The sequence below is a fragment of the Nelusetta ayraudi genome, unplaced genomic scaffold (genome assembly GCF_046127955.1).
Source record: "Nelusetta ayraudi isolate G7.1 ecotype Tasmania unplaced genomic scaffold, CSIRO-AGI_Nayr_v1 ptg000106l, whole genome shotgun sequence".
In the NCBI taxonomy this organism is placed as follows: domain Eukaryota; kingdom Metazoa; phylum Chordata; class Actinopteri; order Tetraodontiformes; family Monacanthidae; genus Nelusetta; species Nelusetta ayraudi.
The window spans coordinates 1,658,360-1,677,330 of NW_027466156.1; the positions used below are offsets into that span (position 1 = coordinate 1,658,360).

Consider the following 18,971-nt stretch of genomic DNA (forward strand, 5'->3'; position numbering starts at 1 on the left):
AATAATGCCGAGCGACTACCGAAACACCAAGGACTACAATAGCCTGAGTGGAACGAACAGAGAAAATGTTGGAGAATTGTTGAGCCTAATGCGGATGTGATGGACCACCGGCCCGGTGGGCAACGGGGATGAGAGAACAGTCGGTCATAATGTTTGAACACATGTATGAGGACTGTCTGTGTATTGTGAACTTAAGGAACTGCAGTTTTCAACGCACAAGCGCTGAATCGTGTTAATAAACTGTTAGCCACCACCGCTAACTCCGTGTTCTGCTTGTGTGTTGTGTTCGCTGGCAGTGAAACTTCCAAGGGAGCGATTCCGCCTCTTAAGTTTCGCTCCTTATAGCGATTTTAACGTTGCTAGTGTGTTAACACCGGTTGAATAGAGCTCTTCCTGCTTTATGCTTTGTGTGAACTTGTGCGGATATTCTTGTCTAATAATAAACGACTCTGAGACTCAAGTGATCGTTTCAACGTCTACATTTTCCCTGCTAGCACAGTGTTTTAAGTCAACAGTATTAAACAACATCATTCTAAGCCCTGCTAAAGTGTCTTGCACAAAACAAAACAAAAGCACGGTCAATACAAAAGGTAAAACCTATGAATAAACGTCCAGGGACCTTCGGTCCGCCGTGCAGCCGTAACTCCGCCCACGCTCAGGTGGTAACCAGCTGTACTGTACCAAGTACACGCCCTCATTGCGCTCACACACTCAGCTTAGCCTCGCAAGCAGCACTCAAAATACCCTCTGTTGGCCGACTGATGGGCAGAGTGAGGCGAATTGCAGCCTTCTTCAATCGCAGCCTAGTGTCATGCACTTTACAACTTGGTTTACATTGTTCAGTCAAGTTTGGTTTTAAATGCACTTTAGTGCAGACTGGTGTGTTTTTTCCATTTCTGTTCAAAATGAACCAAACGTTTGTGAGACAATCACTGCAGTGTTTGTATGTTTCCATGAGGTACAGTTTGGTGGCCATGTATCTGGGTTCAGGCGTTTGAATAAAAAGTGCATGTTGTTATGTAACTATTTGTTTAATGGGCAGTTCTTTCTTAATGTAAATATCAATATTTAATTATGCACCATGTTAGAGGGTTACTTTTACAATTGAATTTACAGCATTAGTTCTTTGAGAATCTTTGCCATTACCAAAGCAAATGGTGTTGTAGCTAAAATATCAATATGGTATCGGAAATATCAGAATCGTATCGTATCGGGAGGTCAGTGGCGATACCCGGCTCTATCGTTGAACTGAATCAAAGGCAGTTTGACCCTCGCTGTTGTTTGACCGCGTCGGAGCCGGAGACCTGTTGTCGTAGTTCACTTTAGAGTCTGAAAGCAGAAGAAGCCTTAATCAGGAAACAGACGCGCTGATGAGAAAAGGAGGGAAGGAAATTAACTGTTAGTCTGGAATCATAATTTAATTTGTCAGTGTGGTCACTCATTCTGTAAACTGCTAATAGCATTAGCATCCACTGCCATATTTAGAACATCGTTGATGTCTTCCATGCAGATCCCTTTTATTTTTAACTCACAGCTGCAACAGCTGTTCTTTTAAGAATATAAAAACTACAATCCTGTTATATATATATATTAACTTCCAGTTCATGGAAGTGGTTATTTGCAAGTAAAATAAGTAATTTAAAAAACTCCAACTGCTCTCCGACCTGCCGCAGTCCGATCCCAGATCTCCACCATCACCATGGCAGCTTTCAACACCACGGTGGCGTCCTTCAACGTGGGCTACGCCGACTTCTTCACCGAGCACATGAAGAAGCTGTGCAACCCGGTGGCCGTGCCTGAGATGCCCGTGGAGCCGCTGGCGTGCGCCAACCTGCCGCGCAGCTTCACCGACTCCTGCATCAACTACTCCTTCCTGGAGGAGGGCGACAACATCGAGGGCACCAACAACTTTGTGCTGAAGAACGGCATGCTGGACCTCACCGTAGGCGTCCCGTCCTGCCCCACTCGCTCGCTGTTGTCTGACCGGTAAGACTGAACATCTCACCGCCTGTCTCGCCTCTCCCCGCCAGGCTGTCCTACGCGCCCTCTACGCCGTCCTCAGCCACGACATCAGCTCCCGCATCTGCGACGTGGCCCTCAACATCATCGACTGCCTGCTGCAGCTGGGCGTGGTGCCCGGCATGGGCAAGAAGCTCTCCAAGCCCGACAACAAGGAGAACCAGGAGGCTTGGGCCAAAGACGCCTCCACGCAGGGGCTCGGCGGTGGAGCGCAAGGGGGCGGGGCCATGCCTGGGGCGGGAGCAGGCGGAGGAGGTGATGGAGGCAGTGGAGGAGGAGGTGGCGGAGGAGGAGGAGGGGGGAGCAGCGGAGGGAGTGGGCAGGGGAGCAAGGACGATGTGAAGAACAACAAGGATAACGACAAGAAGGTAGCACCCACAATCCTTTGGGGTTATGTCACATCCATCTGGTCAAGAGCCCACAGGAAGTTTTTTTTTCCCTTTTGTCTCATTGCTTTCACTAGACAGCTACAGGCTGATACTTCATATTGGTGTGAGGAACATTAGATGTATGCCGGCAGTGTTTGACGGACCTCAGAAAGGTTTTTGCTCATAACATATAAAGTTCAGCACTTAGAATAAGAACGCCTTTATTAATCCCACTTTGGGGACATTTGCATAATGAGCAACAATATAGTGCAAAGAGAAGGAAAGTTATATGAATTAAAAAGAAGTGAAGAAATAAAAATGAACTATATATATATATATATTTATATTGAAATATTTATAGAGTAAGAAAGAAAAAACAATGATGTGATGTTGATGTGTACTGAATGGTTCTGAAAAAACTGCCCCTTTTGCAGCATCCGTACTAATCGCATGAGCAGTAGCTAATGCATTCACTTTCTGTCTTTTGATGTGTTTGTTTTTTCTAACACTGATCCAGCTTTATTACAACATTAACATTTAATTTTTTGCCTTTAGAAAAACTTTGAGCAGAAAACACTTCCTCTCGCCCTGGTGTCTCTAACAGGAAGACGGCTCCGGCCTCAGCACGCACCGCCTGGCTCTCACCATGTTGATCAAGATAGTCAAGTCACTGGGCTGTGCCTACGGCTGCGGCGAGGGACACCGCGGACTGTCTGGGGACCGCCTCCGGATGCAGGTCAGCCCACTTCAGAACCTCGGCCGGGCGTGCTCGCGGCCAGTGTGGGGAAAAAGCAACGAAGCTTGTGTTGCCCGACGTCTATTCGTCTTATTAATTATTAACTGTATTGGTCCACTGGTGCCATTAAACATTCATGGAAGTGAAATTAATCCAGAGAGATTTTACATCTGGAGCGGGAAGCTGCTTCCTTACATTCAAGCTCGTCCGTGTTACATCAGTCAGTGTAAATTATTTCAATCCCACCGTCCTTTGTCTGTCCGATCCAGGCTCAGAACTGCCTGACCAGCCTTTACAAGCTGGACAAGGTGCAGTTCCGGCAGACCATGCGCGAGTATGTCAACAAAGACTCTCTCAATAACATTGTGGACTTCCTGCACGCACTGCTGGGCTTCTGCATGGAGCCCATCACTGACAGTAAGTGTGTGGCGCAACAGGGCCGGGTACGTAGCACACACACACAGCCAGGACTGACTGCGGCTGTTTTTTATTTGATTTCTTATTGTTGTTAACCAGCATAAACTGGTCTGAGGTGATGTAATAATAGTAATAATTTTGCGCAATTTAATCTTAAGCGACGCAGCAGCCATGCTACCATGCTAATGTGTTTGACCTCTATAGTTTGTGTGGCAACATGCTGACATGCGCTAGTTATCACATATTTCTATACATAATTGGATATGGGAAGGGGGGGTTTGGCAGGCTATGTGCTTTTTTAACATCCAAATATTGATAAAAAAAATATTATTTTGTTGAATTAATAATTAAATTCTCAATATACAATTTGATACATTGAAGTTTTCTCGTTGTTGTTTTTTTTCTTTTACATTTTTTCTTTTTTTTTTTACTTCCTAATTACAACAGCGCTAGCATTGGAACACTGTCCAACTCCAGGTCAATTTAGCGCTGAGCGTGAGCAGGACGCTTCTGATTGCACAAAGCTGACTGGCTGCGGCGCTGTCTCACCTCTCGCACCTCGACTCGGCATCCCAGCGCTCTCTTTGTTTATATCTGTCGTCTCCTCCCACTCGTCCTCCGCCACGTCCGTCTGCGTCCCTTTACTTATTTATTTTTTGTCCCTTTCGCCTTCATCTCCCCTGCTTCTTCTCCGACCACCTCCCTCCTCCCATCCACCTCCAAAACCAAACCGAGCCGAGGTCCCGCCTCCTCTCTCTCTCTCTCGCTCTCCTTTTACTCGCTCATCCATTCTGTACACTTGCCAAGTGCTTAAGCTTTTTGCCCATTTACATCTCTGCTCAATTGGTCAGCTTTCCCCCTCAGCTGAGCACTGATGCGCTCGTCACCAATTCACTTTCTTTTGTTGCACTGAAATCTGAACATTGTGCACGCTAAAAAAATATATATATTTATATATACGTATTTTCTTCTTCCCTGAATGGCAAGTTACTGAACTGATGAGTGCTTTTATTCTGAAAGTGACCAGGGCACCTGCTGTTGTTGTATGATTGTTTAGTTTGTGTGTGTGTGTGTGTGTGTTTGATATGTATTGAGGCTCTACCTCCTCCTTCCCCCCCGGGGAGGTCATGGGAGGGGGCGTGGCACGTCCGTGCTGGCCTGACTGTCAATCAACCTGTGTGCCCCGCCTCTTTTCTCTTGCAGAGTACGGCAGTGCAGGTGAGAGGTCCAGGAGGGCGAAAAAAAGAAACATCGGTAGATACACATAATCAATCAATCAATCAATAATCAATGACTGCCAGTAGCCCGGGTCCCAGGTGGACCCACTCACCCAATCAGACCCTTCCCCTAGGCACTGCTTCCATCGCTGCAAAACCCCCCCACCACCCCCCCTCATTTGAAAAGTGACAAAATTTGCCTGCAAAAAAAGTTTTCCGACACGTTTAAATACATTTGGAAGATCTTTGTTATATAAAATCATCAACTGGACCCAGAAATACTTAGAGAATTAAGCCCACGCCTGCAGGCCTTAGTCACTTGCATGTATTCCCTTACCCAGAATCCCTTTCAGTCCCCCCCCCCCATTATGCTTTATGGACCTTTTTTAATTTTGCCCCTCCTCCCCATCCACCCCTCCCCTACTTGTTGTTTAATATTTTCTGTTTTTGATTTATATATATATATATATATATATTTTTTTATTTTTTTTTTGCCTCAGTGTTTCTTTTTTTACCTGCAGCACACCTGTTCCTGTACGTCTTCTCCTCTCACCCCCTCCCTCCCTCCTCCCCTCCCTGTTGACCCCTCCCCCCCAGACAAGGCGGGCTTCTGCAACAACTTCACCACTGGCGACAACAAGTCAGTGGCCCAGAACATGGAGGCGGTGGTGGTGGGCTGCATGTTCAAGTCGCTCATCACGCGCTGCGCCTCCACCACGCACGAGCTGCACAGCCCCGAGAACCTGGTGAGTGATCCCTCGCTCCCCAGCGCCCCCTGCTGCCTCTCGGCATGTCGCACACGTTGGCCTACTCACCAGCTGCCGCATGAGAGGGAAAAGCACGAGTCACTCGTGGGAATTTTAAAAAGTCACCACTCTTTTATTTGTCTTGACTCCTCCCACTCCTCCTGCTCTTCATCCTCCTCTTCGTCCTCCTCCTCTTTGTCCTCCTCCTCTCATTGTCCTCCTCTGCATCTTTATAATTCTCCTTCTCCTCTTCATCATCACTCATCCTCCACCTGTTCACCTCCCTCCTCTTCCCCCTCCTCCTCCTCATCCACAGGGTTTGTACTGCGACATCCGCCAGCTGGTGCAGTTCATCAAGGAGGCGCACGGTAACGTGTTCCGCAGGGTGGCGCTGAGCGCGCTCCTGGACAGCGCCGAGAAGGTCACCGCCACCAAGAAGCCCGAGGAGAAGGAGGAGAGCAAGCAGGGCGGAGCCAGGAGGTAGCCGTCCAATCACAGCGCTCGTAGTCCTAAAAGCTGTAGAGATGAAACCCGTGCAGAACAAAGGTCACCTCCATCACTGCTGCATGTTCACTTAGTTTTATTTTTATTTTATACTTTATTATTTTTTATCTTGTCCCGTCTGCATCTGTTTATCCCGCTTGAGTGGCTGGTTTGATGTCGTCTGTCCTAAATGTTCTCCAGTTAAACCAAGGTCCTGAGTCAGCGAGCCAAAGCGTGCACATATTTCGATATTGGTCCTCTGTGATGTCACAAAGGGCACAAATACCTCAACCAGATTTTATTAGGATTTTGTTTTTAATCTTAATATTATTTCTTCATATACCGCATTTTGGAACGTGAAATAACCACAATTTACTTTTGAAGGCCCCATATGATACTAAAAAATACATCACCACCGATCTGGTTTACATGGTAGTTTGATCTTAAAGCTAAAGAGGAGAAACTCTTTAGTTCATCAGGTGTCATGTCTAAGTCTGGTGTGTGTGTGTGTGTGTGTCTGTGTCTGTGTGTGTGATGTGTGCGTGTGCAGGTCAGAGCCGGGTGTGTCCGGGGAGAAGGGTCAGGTGTCCAGTGCTGCAGATGAGTGTCGCAGCTACATCTCCAGCAGACCCCCCCAGACCCCCGAACAGTGAGTGTCCATCACCTCATATAGCGCCATCAACTGTTTGTCCAGGCCAGCCGCCGTCTGTCTGTCCGTCTGAGTGGGAGGGATGTGAGGAGGGAACACTGTCTGTAGGTCAACGTGTGTGTGTGTGTGTGTGTGTGTGTGTGTGTCTGCAGCGACGAGCAGATCCCCGGCGCCCTGCTGGGCCGCAAGGACTTCTGGAGGAAGATGTTCAAGTCTCAGAGCGCCGCTAGTGACACCAGCAGCCAATCAGAGCAGGACACCTCCGAGTGCACCACCGCACACTCGGGCACCACAACGGACCGCCGCTCCCGCTCCAGGTCGCGGCGAATCTCGCTGCGCAAGAAGCTCAAGCTGCCCATCGGTGAGAGGATTCAAAATAAGAGCGTTGAAGGAGGGGAAATTGTAAAATGAAATATTTGCTTTGACGTCACCTCTCAGAAATAATGCTTAGACATACTGTTAATGTTTTTTCTGGCCCAAATCATTTTTCAGGTTATTTATTTTCCGAAAAACTGAAAGGTGACACTACGAAATATAATTACATAACAAATAACACATTTATTAGAAAATCTTTTTAGAGGTAAAAACAAATGTGGTGTTGGTACAAATGTTTGACAGAAGTTGTACAGGGAGCAACAGCCAAGTTTTTCTTCTTCTCCTCCTCCTTGTGAGCAGAATAACTAACAGTCACTTGTGTTCACGTCCTGCGATAGCGCCACCTCCATGACTCCATGACTCATTGCGTCTGCGCCGACTGACTGACGGCCGCCCGGCTGCTCTCTTCTCATTCATCCTCTGTCCCGTCTTCCCTCTCTGTGCCTCAGCATGCCGCCGGAGCTCTCGCCCGCCACTCACGCTCTCTGTTTTACGTATGTGGAGCCATCTTCATGTCACATCCTCCCCCTCCCCCTGTCCCTGCCCCTGTCCCTCCCCCTCCCTGTGTGCACCTTGTTACACACCTTTTTTTCCTTTCCTGTATCAGGTGGATGAAGGGTTTAAAAACAGAAAAAAAAACAAGCTGACATAACGGCTTCCCGTTTCCTGTAGTGCCACTAGAGGGCAGTGTTGTGTCCTCCATACACCTGGTATGGATACCCAATACCGTGGCTCCTTCTCAAAGTTTTTTTGTTTTTCGTAGCATATTTGAACTTGAAGTCGTGCACCACACAGTGAGGACCACCGCTAGCCAGACCCAGTGTGTGTATTTCTTTGTGTGTGTGTGTGTGTGTGTGCATGTGACCCAGTTTCGACCAGCAGGTTTGTTTGTCTGTCCGGTGGCTCGTGTTGTTGCAAGGTTATTATTTTTCTTTTCTCTCTTTTGATTTCACTTTTGGTTTCTGTCCAGGAAACTGGCTGAAGCGCTCGTCTCTCTCCGGACTGACGGACGGCGTGGAGGACCTGCTGGACATCAGCTCAGTGGACCGCCTCTCTTTCATACGGCAGAGTTCAAAGGTCAGCTGCCGTCGAGGGACCCTCTCAAAAAGTCTTGTCGCGCCAAGGGGAGAAACATCACATCAGGGGATCTGGTCTTCTGTCCCGCTGTCTGCGCAGGTGAAGTTCACCAGTGCGGTGAAGCTGTCAGAGGGGGGCGCTGTGGGGCCAGAGTACAGCCGGGACGAGGAGGAGAATTTCTTCAAGCGGCTCGGTAAATGGAGGTCTGGCAGGAGGAATCCATCCAAGCTTCACCACACAGAAGAGAAAGATGGTAGACCTCCCCCACCCCGGGGTGCCCCTCACCACCCCAGCCACGCCCCCTTTTCCTGTGTCTCTCCCCCTCTCTGTTTGTGTGTGTGTGATGGTCCTCGCTGCCTGTCTGCTCAGCTCTGTGCGCCTGGGTGTCCGTCTCCTCCTCCATCACGTCAGGCCGTCCGACTGCTTGGCACCTCAATGTTGCAAAATTGAGGAAATCGTTGCTGCAGTTGTGGAAAAAATCTAATTTCTCGCTTTTCTTAGGGAGGCTTTTGTCTAAATTATAAATTAAAATTGGTTAAAATAAATGAATTTGCTTTCCGAGTTCTCGTGGAATGCAGCGTTGATTGCAAAGACTTTATTATATTTAAGTAAAATTGTGGTGTCCAACTGTCTCAGTTTGGCCAACTGACTTGGACAACTGTGGTGACAACAACTGATGGCTAGGCCAAGTTTTTTTTGGAGTTGGCCGCTCTGCAGCAAGCCTAGTGGTGGCGCTCTGCCAATCTCTGCATTTTATCTCCCTTCCTCTGTCCATCGCTGCAAGTCCCATCGGCAACAATCAAAAATCCTGCCCAGGTGGTGCCGAAACTGCACTAGCCCACCACTCTAACGAGGCGAGTCAGAAAACAATAATAATAATAATAATAAACTTTATTTATATAGCACTGCTCATACAACATGTGCAACCCACAGTGCTAAACAACATAAAACAAAACAAAACAAAGCAAAACAAAGAAAGATAATGATAATAATAATAAGAAGAACATTGCCCCTCCCCACACCCCATACGGACCCACCCCTCCCCACCAACGCACACAGACAAACGCCCACCCCCATATTCACACAGACATTAGATAAAATGGCTTGGCTCTGAAGAATCGGATGAGGAAAGGCCACTATGGGGAGCCGTCCACACAAGGAGGCACCATGGTCTGCAGCGCCCCTATGGGCAGACCAGGCGTAGCTCCCAGCGTGGAGGGTCCCCCATGAGGAAACACTGGCACTAAGTATAAAAGGGAGAATAATCATAATGAGAAATAAAATAAATACATAAAAATAAAGTTTGAAACAGTGGCATAAAAATGGGCAACCATTATAAAGGTATAAAAGTCAATTGAAGGTAAATAAAAGGCATAAAAATAGTAAAACGGCATAAAATTAGTGGAGTAAGAGAGAGAAGAGTAAAATAAATTAGTTAAACGCCAGGTTAAAAAGGTACGTCTTGAGCCTCCCCTTAAAAATATCAACAGTCTCTGCGGCCCTGAGGCTCTCTGGCAGGCTGTTCCACCGAGTAGAGCCGTAATGGCTGAAAGCAGCCTCGCCATGGGTTTTGGTTTTGACTCGGGGAACAGTTAACAGGCCAGTGCCAGAAGACCTCAGGTTCCGCGAGGGCTGATATGATAAAAGCAGGTCAGATAGATAAGATGGGCCAAGACCGTTAAGACATTTAAAAACTAATAACAGAACCTTAAAATCAATCCTGAAGCGGACGGGGAGCCAATGCAGTGACTTTAAAACCGGTGTAATGTGTTTTCCTTTCCTCTGGTCCTCGTCAGCACACAAGCGGCTGAGTTTTGTAGTAATTGTAGACTGTAAACACTGTTTTTGGGAGACCAGAGAGCAGGGCATTGCAGTAATCTAATCTACAGGAAATAAAAGCATGCATTAGCACCTCCGTGTTGGCCTGAGAGAGGAACGGGCGGATTCTGGCTATATTCTTTAGATGATAAAAACCTATCTTTGTAATATTTTTTATGTGTGGAACAAAGGTGAGCTCAGAATCAAAAACAACGCCCAGGTTCTTTACATATTGTGAAGGTTTAAAATCCCGAAGTTTTGGTAAAAGTTCCTCTCTCCGGCCTTCAGGACCAATAACTAAAACCTCAGTTTTGTCCTGGTTGAGCTGTAGGAAATTCTCTGCCATCCATGATTTGATATCTAAAATACAGTTAAAAAGGGCATCAATTGTACATTGCCGTGTCATCAGGAGACACGGCAATGTACATTTGTGTATCATCAGCATAGCTGTGGAGGCTGATGCCGTGTTTCCTGACGACGTCCCCCAAGGGAAGCATGTACAGATTAAAAAGAACCGGACCTAAAATTGACGCACATCTAATTTCATGCATTCTGGAGGAGCACGTATCCATACTTACAAAGAAACATCGATCTGTGAGATAAGAACGAAACCAGTTAAAAACAGTACCTGACAAGCCCACCAGGTTTCTGAGTCTATTTAATAAAATATGGTGATCTACTGTATCAAAAGCAGCGCTTTGATCCAGTAGCACCAAGACTGTCAGCTTCTGAGAGTCTGCGTTGCACCTGAAATCATTGACGATCTTTAAAAGGGCTGTCTCAGTACTGTGGTTCTTTCTAAAACCAGATTGATATTTCTCTAAAATATTGTTTGTATTTAAAAAGTAATTTACTTGGTTAAAAAACAGTTTTTCTAAAATCTTACTTAAAAATGGTAAATTGGATACAGGTCGGTAGTTATTAAAAATGTTTTGATCCAAATTGCTCCTCTTCAGAAGGGGCCTCACCACCGCCATTCTAAAGGCAGCAGGGAAAACACCCATCTGAAGAGAGCAATTGACAATATATAAAATCTGCTCCTCAAAGAACCCATAAAGTGACTTTAAGAGTGACGTGGGAATCGGGTCTAAAAGGCAGGTTGTGGGCTTCACTTGGGAGAAAACTCTACCAAGTGTCCTTGCTCCAACCAGAGCAAAACTCTCCAGTGTTTCCTCAGATAAAAGTGGTTGTCCAGATGTGTAAAATTTTTTATTTTGATTAGTTAAAATACTGGACCTAATGACATCAATTTTACTTACGAAGTGGTCTGCAAAATCCTCACAGAGGGCATCTGTTGGTGTCTGTACGCCCTGATTAAAATTTTTATTGGTTAAAAGATCGAAGGTGGAGAAAAGAAATCAAGTGTTTTTGCTATTGTTTGTGATGAGATTGGAGAAATGGGATATTCTTGCCTGTTTGACAATTTTATTGTAAGATTTGAGTAGATGACGAAATGTTTCATAATGGACAGTTAATTTACTTTTTCTCCACCTTCTCTCTGCACTCCTGCATTGTCTTTTTAATTCTGGGATTCCATTTGCAGATCTCCATGGGGGGGTGTGGGTTTACTTTTTAGTTAAGTGTTTAGTTTTTGTGACAACTGGAGCCACAGAGTCCAATGTTGTTTTCAGTTTTCTGTTAAAATTGTCAACGATAAAATCACAGGGTGCGGGTAAAATTTCAGCAGGAGTGCTCTTTAAAATTTCAATAAAATTTGCAGCCACTTCAGAAGTAATGTAGTGTTTCCTCACCGTTCTCACCGCGGCTTCCTGATCATTAAATCTGGTGAAGTTAAAATACACGCAATAGTGGTCAGATACAGCCAAGTCAACAACAGAGGACACACTAGTGGACAGGCCATATGTTATGACCAGGTCCAGGGTGTGTCCTCTGTTGTGAGTTGGCTGCGTGACATGTTGCTTAAAATCCAAGCAGTTTAAAAGGTTTAAAAATTCTCTCGACAATGAGTCGGAGATGGTATCAATGTGCAGATTAAAATCACCAGTTATTAAAATTATATTATAAGTCGCGTGTATAATAGATAAAAACTCAGAAAATTCAATGAGGCAAAGTTTTTGCCTCCGCCGGAGTAATATTTGTGTTTTAGCGTCCCGTCTTCGTCTGACAAGCCGCTTCCTTTCTGTTCCACCAGGGGGCGAAAAGAGGCGTTTTTTGTGTGTGTCTGTCTGTCTGTTTGTACCTACCAAAAACCATCTTTCTACAGTAGAGCTGCGCTGTCTCCAGCATGACGTTGTTGTCGCCTTCTTCATCTTCAGCTTCTTCTTCTTTTTGGGGTGCTATTGTGACAATATTTGCAAACGCATATCTCAATGTGTGTGTGCGTGTATTCAGATTTGTCTGTGTGAAAAGAAAAAAAAAACTGTTTGTCTGTACTCAGATTTGCATGTGGAAACCAATCTGCAAAGATCTGTGAATGCACACCCAGATCTGTTGGTGCACATAATGTAAATGTGAACACAGATCGATAAATGTCTGTCACCAGTTACAACTCAGGCAGGAGCTCTCCATTGGCTCTTTTCACACAAGATTTTTGTCCCACTTCACATGCAGATGTCTTTGCACACATTTGCAGATTTGAGTACAGACATGCAGGTTTGTTTTTTTTACACACACGGATTTAAAAAAATACACACACATAGATTGAAATACGCATTTGCAAATAGTATTGCCACAGTAGGACCCCCATACTACTTCTTCTTCTCTTTCTCGAGCACCGTGGATGGTGATGTCGCTTCATGGAGTCTCGTGTGCATCGTGACTGAAGTTATTTTGAAGGAAAGAGGGGAAAAAAGCTGTCTTCACCTGCTCTGCTCTTCCTTTTTCTCGTGTTTTTGTTTTGTTTCGTTTTTGTGTCCCCTCCCTCCATCCCCCTCTCCCTCCAGGGCCTCACGGTTTCCAGGAGCGCCTGGCTGCCAGCCAGGAAGCCATGAAGAACAAGAACATGGTCAACCTGGGCGCCATTCGCCAGGGCATGAAGCGCTTCCAGTTCCTGCTCAACTGCTGCGAGCCGGGCACCATCCCGGACGCCTCCATCCTGGCCGCCGCCCTCGACCTGGTGCGTCGTCTTTGTTTTCATTTTGTTTTTTCCACCCCTGTCTCACACCAGCAGGTTCTTAGAACCTCAGCTCCGCCTCTGATTGGTTCCCTGCAGGAAGCCCCCGTGGTGGCCCGGGCCTCCCTCTTCCTGGAGTGCGCTCGCTTCGTCCACCGCTGCAACCGCGGCAACTGGCCTGAGTGGATGAAGGGCCACCACGTCAACATCACCAAGCGGGGCCTCTCCCGGGGCCGCTCGCCCATCGTGGGCAACAAGAGGAACCAGAAGCTGCAGTGGAACGCCGCCAAGCACTTCTGCCAGTGGGGGGATGTGAGTTGAACCCCGACCTCTGACCTGTCAGGGACATGCATGTCAGGGATTTTGTTTTATGCGAGCTCGCCTCTCTCTGGCCCCGCCCTCTACCCCCACCAGGCAATCGGCACGCGGCTCAGCGAGCTGTGTCACTCGGACAGCGAGAGCCCCGCCAACATCCTGGGCTACATCTTCGACGAGGAGACCAAGCGGCGAATGAGGAAGGAGGACGAGGACGAGGACTACCTGGACGACAGTGAGTCAGGGTTGTAATGTTTCCTTTTTACCACTAGATGGTGCCAAACATCAGTTCTGTGTCAAAATTGCTCTTTTGTTTTTTTTAATTCAAGAGTTCAGGTGGATGTTTCAAGTCTTCTATGGATTCATTTATGAGAATTTTTTTTTAAATTTTTGCTATTTTAAACATTTCTGATATTTTCAATATTTTAATTCAGACACAGTCAACCCCACCAAGTGCGGCTGCCCCTTCGCGCTGAAGATGGCGGCGTGCCAGCTACTGCTGGAGATCACCACCTTCCTGCGGGAGACCTTCCCCTGCTTGCCCCGGCCACGCACCGAGCCCCTGGTGGTGAGTCCCAGTATCGCAGCGGGCATGCTCACTCGCTGCTGTCTCCTCCCCTCCCCTCCCCGTGCTTTGACGCTCCGCCACCCTCCCGCCGACCTTCTGTAGGACCTGGACAGCTGCCGCCTGCGTCTGGACCCCGAGCTGGGCCGCCACCGCTACGAGCGGAAGATCAGCTTCGCCGGCATCCTGGACGACGAGGACGGACACGACTCGCTCAACAGCAGCAGCCACACCCTCAAGTCGGACATCACCTGCGACGACAAGAAGACCCCCGAGGCTCAAGGTGAGACTCCTCCCTCTCCTCTCCATTCAAGGATTTAAAGGAGCTTTATGTGTTTATGTGTTGGCTTTTCAGTACTTAAAAAAAAGCCACATATTATACATTATTGAATTACTCAGATTTTTTTTTTTCACAGATGTTCAGTTATTTGAATAACATTCCTCAGCATGTTTTTCTACAACATGGGGTGTCACGAGTTTCATTACAGTACAAAAAAAATTAACAAAATTTGTCAGATACATACAGTACATACATACATGTACAACTGGCAATGTATTTTACAAGTACATGTTGAGTACTCAACCCCTAATTAAAAGAAATGAGAACATTTTATGTATTCATATTAACTATGCAACCAGCACAAAGTTATACAGTTATAAAGTTGCAACAGTTAAATACAGAGGCTGAAATTAACTCTGCTAAATACTAAATTCACATGTGATACAGAGGTAGTCCATAGAATGATATTTTCTCCCCCCAACCCACCTCCAGCACCCATCCGAAAGATCCGCATCGGCGGCTCCCGCCTGCTGCAGATTAAAGGCGCTCGCAGCTTCCGGGTGAAGAAGGGAGGCTCGCTGTCATCCATCCGCCGCGCTGGCAGCCTGAAGAGCACTAAACTGTCGCGGCAGGACTCGGAATCGGAGACCGAGGACGGGCAGCTGTCGAAGACACAAAGCAGGGACACGGTCACCGACATAGGCAAGGCCACCTTCAGGTCCTTTCACATCCGAAGAAGGAAAAACCTTTGTACTTAGCCCTGTGTTTTGCAGCCTTGGGCTAAAACTGAGGCTTTGTTGGGGTTTTGTATAAGAATAAGGTGAGCCAACACCTGACTGGGTTGTCGGCTCCTTTTGTGACATCACAGAATGATGTTTTTCTGGAGCTTTTGCCACACTTTAAATAACTGAGCAAACGGGGTGGAAAAAAAAACAACACTTTTTTATTCTGCTAATTCTCTCCTCGTGTCTGAAAGTCTATTGCTTTTCTTTTGCTTTGCTCTTATTTTGGTGGCACCTCCGACAGGAAGTCCCTTCAGTACCAGTGAGCCCAGCATCGAGCCAGAGGGTCCGAGCTCCGGAGGGACGGAGGACAACTACCACCGCAATATGTCGTGGCTGCACGTATGTCCTCCCGTCCAGCCCACCTCTCACCTCACCTCCCTCACCTCCCCCTCACTCTCCCTCCTCCCCCATCCACAGATCATGATCCTGCTGTGCAACCAGCAGAGCTTCATCTGCACCCACATCGACTTCTGCCACCCGCGCTGCTACCAGCACCACAGCCGCTCCTGCGCCCGGCTGGTGCGCGCCATCAAGCTGGTGTACGGTGAGACGGTGGACAGCCTGAGGGAGGACAGCGCCACCACTGGCAACATCGGAGCACGCGCCAAGAAGAACAAAGAGGTGGGTCGCCTTGTGTTTGCCGTTGGTGGGCGGTCTCTGACGTGTGATTTTTCTTTTTTTTTCTTTTCTTTATCTTTTTGTTCTTTTGCAGTGTTCGGACAAGTCGTGCCTGCGCACGCCGTCCATGAAGAGGAGACCCACCGACTCCAACACAGAGGGCAAGAAGGACACCGGCATGCTCAAGTACATCCGCAACCAGGTGATGGCATTTTTTTATACTGAATAAAAAATGAAATGCAAAATGAAAAAACAGGAAACGGGCAGAAAAGTAGCCGGTTAAAGTAAAACTTATATTACTCCTACATTACTGCCCCTTTCTTGCTGATTAATAATAATAAAAAAAACAACTAGAAAATTAGCTTCTTAAATCAAATTACAGTCAAACATAAATACTACATAAATACAAACCAATCTACACAATTAAAGATGTTCACATTCACTTCTTCTTTGACTTAAATATATGATAATTACAAAAACTCTGCAGGACTTTTTTATTCGAATGTACTTTGATGAAAAAGGTCTCCAGAAACTCTGAGAATGTAACCACATTTTTTAGCCTGATTTATTTTTCTCCTGTTTAAAATGAAATTGCGGTGCTGCTGCGTTGTCTCTGCTCTCCTCCAGGTGATGAGCTTGTCCCCGGCGCCGCTGTCGCTCCTCATCAAGGCGGCGCCCATCCTCACCGACGACATGTACGCCGACGTGCAGCCTGCCGCCTGGGAGCTCCTGCTCAGCGTGGACGAGCACATGGCGGCCGCCGCTGGTGAGTCTCTGGCCCCCAGTCCCTCCCAAACCCCGACCCCAACCCTCCCGTGGCTCCACCCTGACGTCACGTGACACCCCCCACTCCGTAGCCGCCATGTTCCTGCTGTGCGCCGTCAAGGTGCCGGACGCCGTGACGGAGATGATGATGGCGGAGCTGCACCACCAGGAGGCGTGCCAGCGCATCAACTCCATCCTCAAGTTCTACACGCTGTGGCGCTTCCGCTACCAGGTGTGGCCTCGCATGGAGGAGGGAGCCCAGCAGATCTTTAAGGTGCCCGGACGCTCCGTCCCCGTCCCCCTCACCCCCACCACTGCCGCCGTCCATCTGAGTCTCTTTATCTGTTTGTCTCTGCCCCCCCACAGATCCCGCCTCCCAGCATCAACTTCACGCTGCCCTCTCCCATCCTGGGCATGCCCTGCGTCCCCATATTCGACCCGCCCTGGGTGCCGCAGAACACGGGCAGCGTGCAGGACCCCATCAATGAGGACCAGTCGGTGAGTGCAGTGGCTGCTGGGAAATATTTCCCATTAAAGAGAAAGGGGGGGAGGAAAAAAAGAACAACTGCCTGTCTCTCCTTAAGCTGGACAATGGGTTTAGTTCTGAGTTAGCGTTCTAATATGTTGAAAGACAAGCATTTGAGTTATTTTGAGTTTTCCAGCTGTTTTGACCATTAAACTTCACTTTGATGCGCTGCTGCTGCTTCTTCTTCTTCTATCTTGTGTAATTTATCTTTGGCCTGTCTTTGTTTTTAGTTCTCCACATTAATTCAGTCAGTCCATGCCATAGTAAGTTGGTACTTCTGTCTGCTGGACGTGCCGATGCATCTTGTCTCCTCAGATCATTCCAGACGGCTGCGGACAAAACTTTCCCCATCCACCATCCCCCTCTTTATTTATTTATTTATTTTAAATGTAGCTCCATTTTGGCAGCTGTAGGTTTTCATCTCAAACTGCATCGAGCGGCATGTCTGTGTGTGTGTGTGTGTGTGTGTGTGTGTGTGTGTGTGCGTGTGTGCGTGTGTGCGTGTGTGTGTGTGTGTGTGTGTGTGCGTGCGCGTGTGCGTGCAAGTGTGCCTTCTTGTGCATGGGCATTAGATGAGAATGACTTTGCTGTATGTGTTCCTCCTCGGCTTGTTTGGATGTGTGTGTCTGCGTAGGTGCACTCATGTGAATGCTGCGAGGCATTTACTGTACAGGCGATACAGTAAATTCTCCAAAAGAACAAACAAAACAAAAACAAAGGGTAAAAAAGGACGAAAAAAAGACGATCCAGGCTAAAGATGATTATCTGGCTCAATGAAGAGCTTCCTTAGACAGACCTTGATGCTCGGCAGCTCCCTCAGAGCTCCTGACCAGGACCTGCTGGAGGAGACTTACTGTATTCACGCGTCCGGTCATCTTCCATGGCGTCATGTTCCTCAGATCTGTAGCTGAGAGTCTGGAGCTAGCGACCTCCTGTCGAAGCTTCTCAAGAGGAGAATTTGTCCTTTTTTTATTCTCTCTTCCCCCTTTCCCCTTCTCCACCAGAAATCCTTCTCGGCGCGGGCGGTGTCGCGCTCCCACCAGCGGGCCGAGCACATCCTGAAGAACCTGCAGCAGGAGGAGGAGAAGCGGCGGCTGGGCCGCGAGGCCAGCATCATCACGGCCATCCCGATGGCCCAGGAGGCCTGCTACGAGCCCACCTGCAGCCCGCCGCCAGAGCAGGAGGAGGAAGGTGGGGACACGTCGCATCGGCGTGTGTGTTTCTGTGTGTGCGTGTTGTTGATGATCTTGATCCCTTAACGTCTGTCTCCTCCCGTTGGTCCTGCCAGCAGAAGAAGTGGTGAACCTGACATCGCGCCGCCTGTCCGTCAGCCCCTCCTGCGCCTCCAGCAACTCCCACAGGAACTACTCGTTCCGCCGCGGCTCCGTCTGGTCCGTGCGCTCGCTGGCCAGCGCCGAGGGTGAGGCCGCGTCCAAAGAATCCTGACAATCCAGCTTCCCTGCCCTTCCCTCGGCCCATTTTCTTTTTCTCCATTCATCCCCGCCGTCAGACGAGGAGAACACCACGGAGCACACGCCCACCCACCACATGCTACAGCCGCCCCAGGCTGTCTTCCCAGCATGCATCTGTGCTGCCGTGCTGCCCATAGTGCACCTGATGGAGGACGGAGAGGTTCGCGAGGACGGCGTCGCTGGTAGGCTCACTGCTGCAATCTCATATTGCACACAATCATTACAATCACAATGATGCACACAAAATGAAATGCACTGTTCAAGACTTAATTATATTTTAATGAAAAGCAACATTTAAATATTTAATTCTGTGCATCTGAAATTTGTCTCCTATTTTCAGCCCTCCATGTAGTCATTTGTAATATATTAGTTATACATTGCATAATTATGCCCCACATTGTGTTGTCTGTAACGTGTTGCAGCAAATGTTGCAAAATCTCATTCAGTTGAAACGCGTCAAATTGTGTTTTTTATTTGTGTGTTGTCTTTTGTTGTGTAGTATTTCACCACTTGCTCTAAAATCATACGTTACCACATTGTGTTGTATCACATCGGATCCTTTTGTGACGTTCTGTGTGTTTTTGTCTGTTTGTGGTGTTGCGTGGCTTTGCATCATGTTTTCAGTACAATTTTGTGCATTGTGTCATCGTATTGTCTGTTTTGGATT

General features: G+C 47.7%; 1 protein-coding gene across 1 annotated transcript in view; it reads left to right on the forward strand.

Annotated features, from left to right (window-relative positions):
- The window catches only part of unc80 (unc-80 homolog (C. elegans)), a 52,562-nt gene that overhangs the window by 11,634 nt on the left and 21,957 nt on the right, over positions 1 to 18,971 (forward strand). Inside the window, exons 12-37 of the mRNA XM_076048638.1 lie at positions 1,674 to 1,942; positions 2,031 to 2,387; positions 2,992 to 3,123; positions 3,393 to 3,540; positions 4,744 to 4,794; positions 5,355 to 5,503; positions 5,820 to 5,983; positions 6,537 to 6,635; positions 6,788 to 6,996; positions 7,981 to 8,087; positions 8,187 to 8,340; positions 12,809 to 12,981; positions 13,078 to 13,290; positions 13,393 to 13,528; positions 13,728 to 13,861; positions 13,964 to 14,141; positions 14,631 to 14,840; positions 15,165 to 15,262; positions 15,341 to 15,544; positions 15,636 to 15,743; positions 16,169 to 16,307; positions 16,399 to 16,580; positions 16,673 to 16,804; positions 17,837 to 18,023; positions 18,121 to 18,252; positions 18,343 to 18,486. Coding sequence (XP_075904753.1) covers positions 1,674 to 1,942; positions 2,031 to 2,387; positions 2,992 to 3,123; positions 3,393 to 3,540; positions 4,744 to 4,794; positions 5,355 to 5,503; positions 5,820 to 5,983; positions 6,537 to 6,635; positions 6,788 to 6,996; positions 7,981 to 8,087; positions 8,187 to 8,340; positions 12,809 to 12,981; positions 13,078 to 13,290; positions 13,393 to 13,528; positions 13,728 to 13,861; positions 13,964 to 14,141; positions 14,631 to 14,840; positions 15,165 to 15,262; positions 15,341 to 15,544; positions 15,636 to 15,743; positions 16,169 to 16,307; positions 16,399 to 16,580; positions 16,673 to 16,804; positions 17,837 to 18,023; positions 18,121 to 18,252; positions 18,343 to 18,486 — 4,209 coding nt within the window. The remainder of the gene's footprint in view (positions 1 to 1,673; positions 1,943 to 2,030; positions 2,388 to 2,991; positions 3,124 to 3,392; positions 3,541 to 4,743; positions 4,795 to 5,354; positions 5,504 to 5,819; positions 5,984 to 6,536; positions 6,636 to 6,787; positions 6,997 to 7,980; positions 8,088 to 8,186; positions 8,341 to 12,808; positions 12,982 to 13,077; positions 13,291 to 13,392; positions 13,529 to 13,727; positions 13,862 to 13,963; positions 14,142 to 14,630; positions 14,841 to 15,164; positions 15,263 to 15,340; positions 15,545 to 15,635; positions 15,744 to 16,168; positions 16,308 to 16,398; positions 16,581 to 16,672; positions 16,805 to 17,836; positions 18,024 to 18,120; positions 18,253 to 18,342; positions 18,487 to 18,971) is intronic.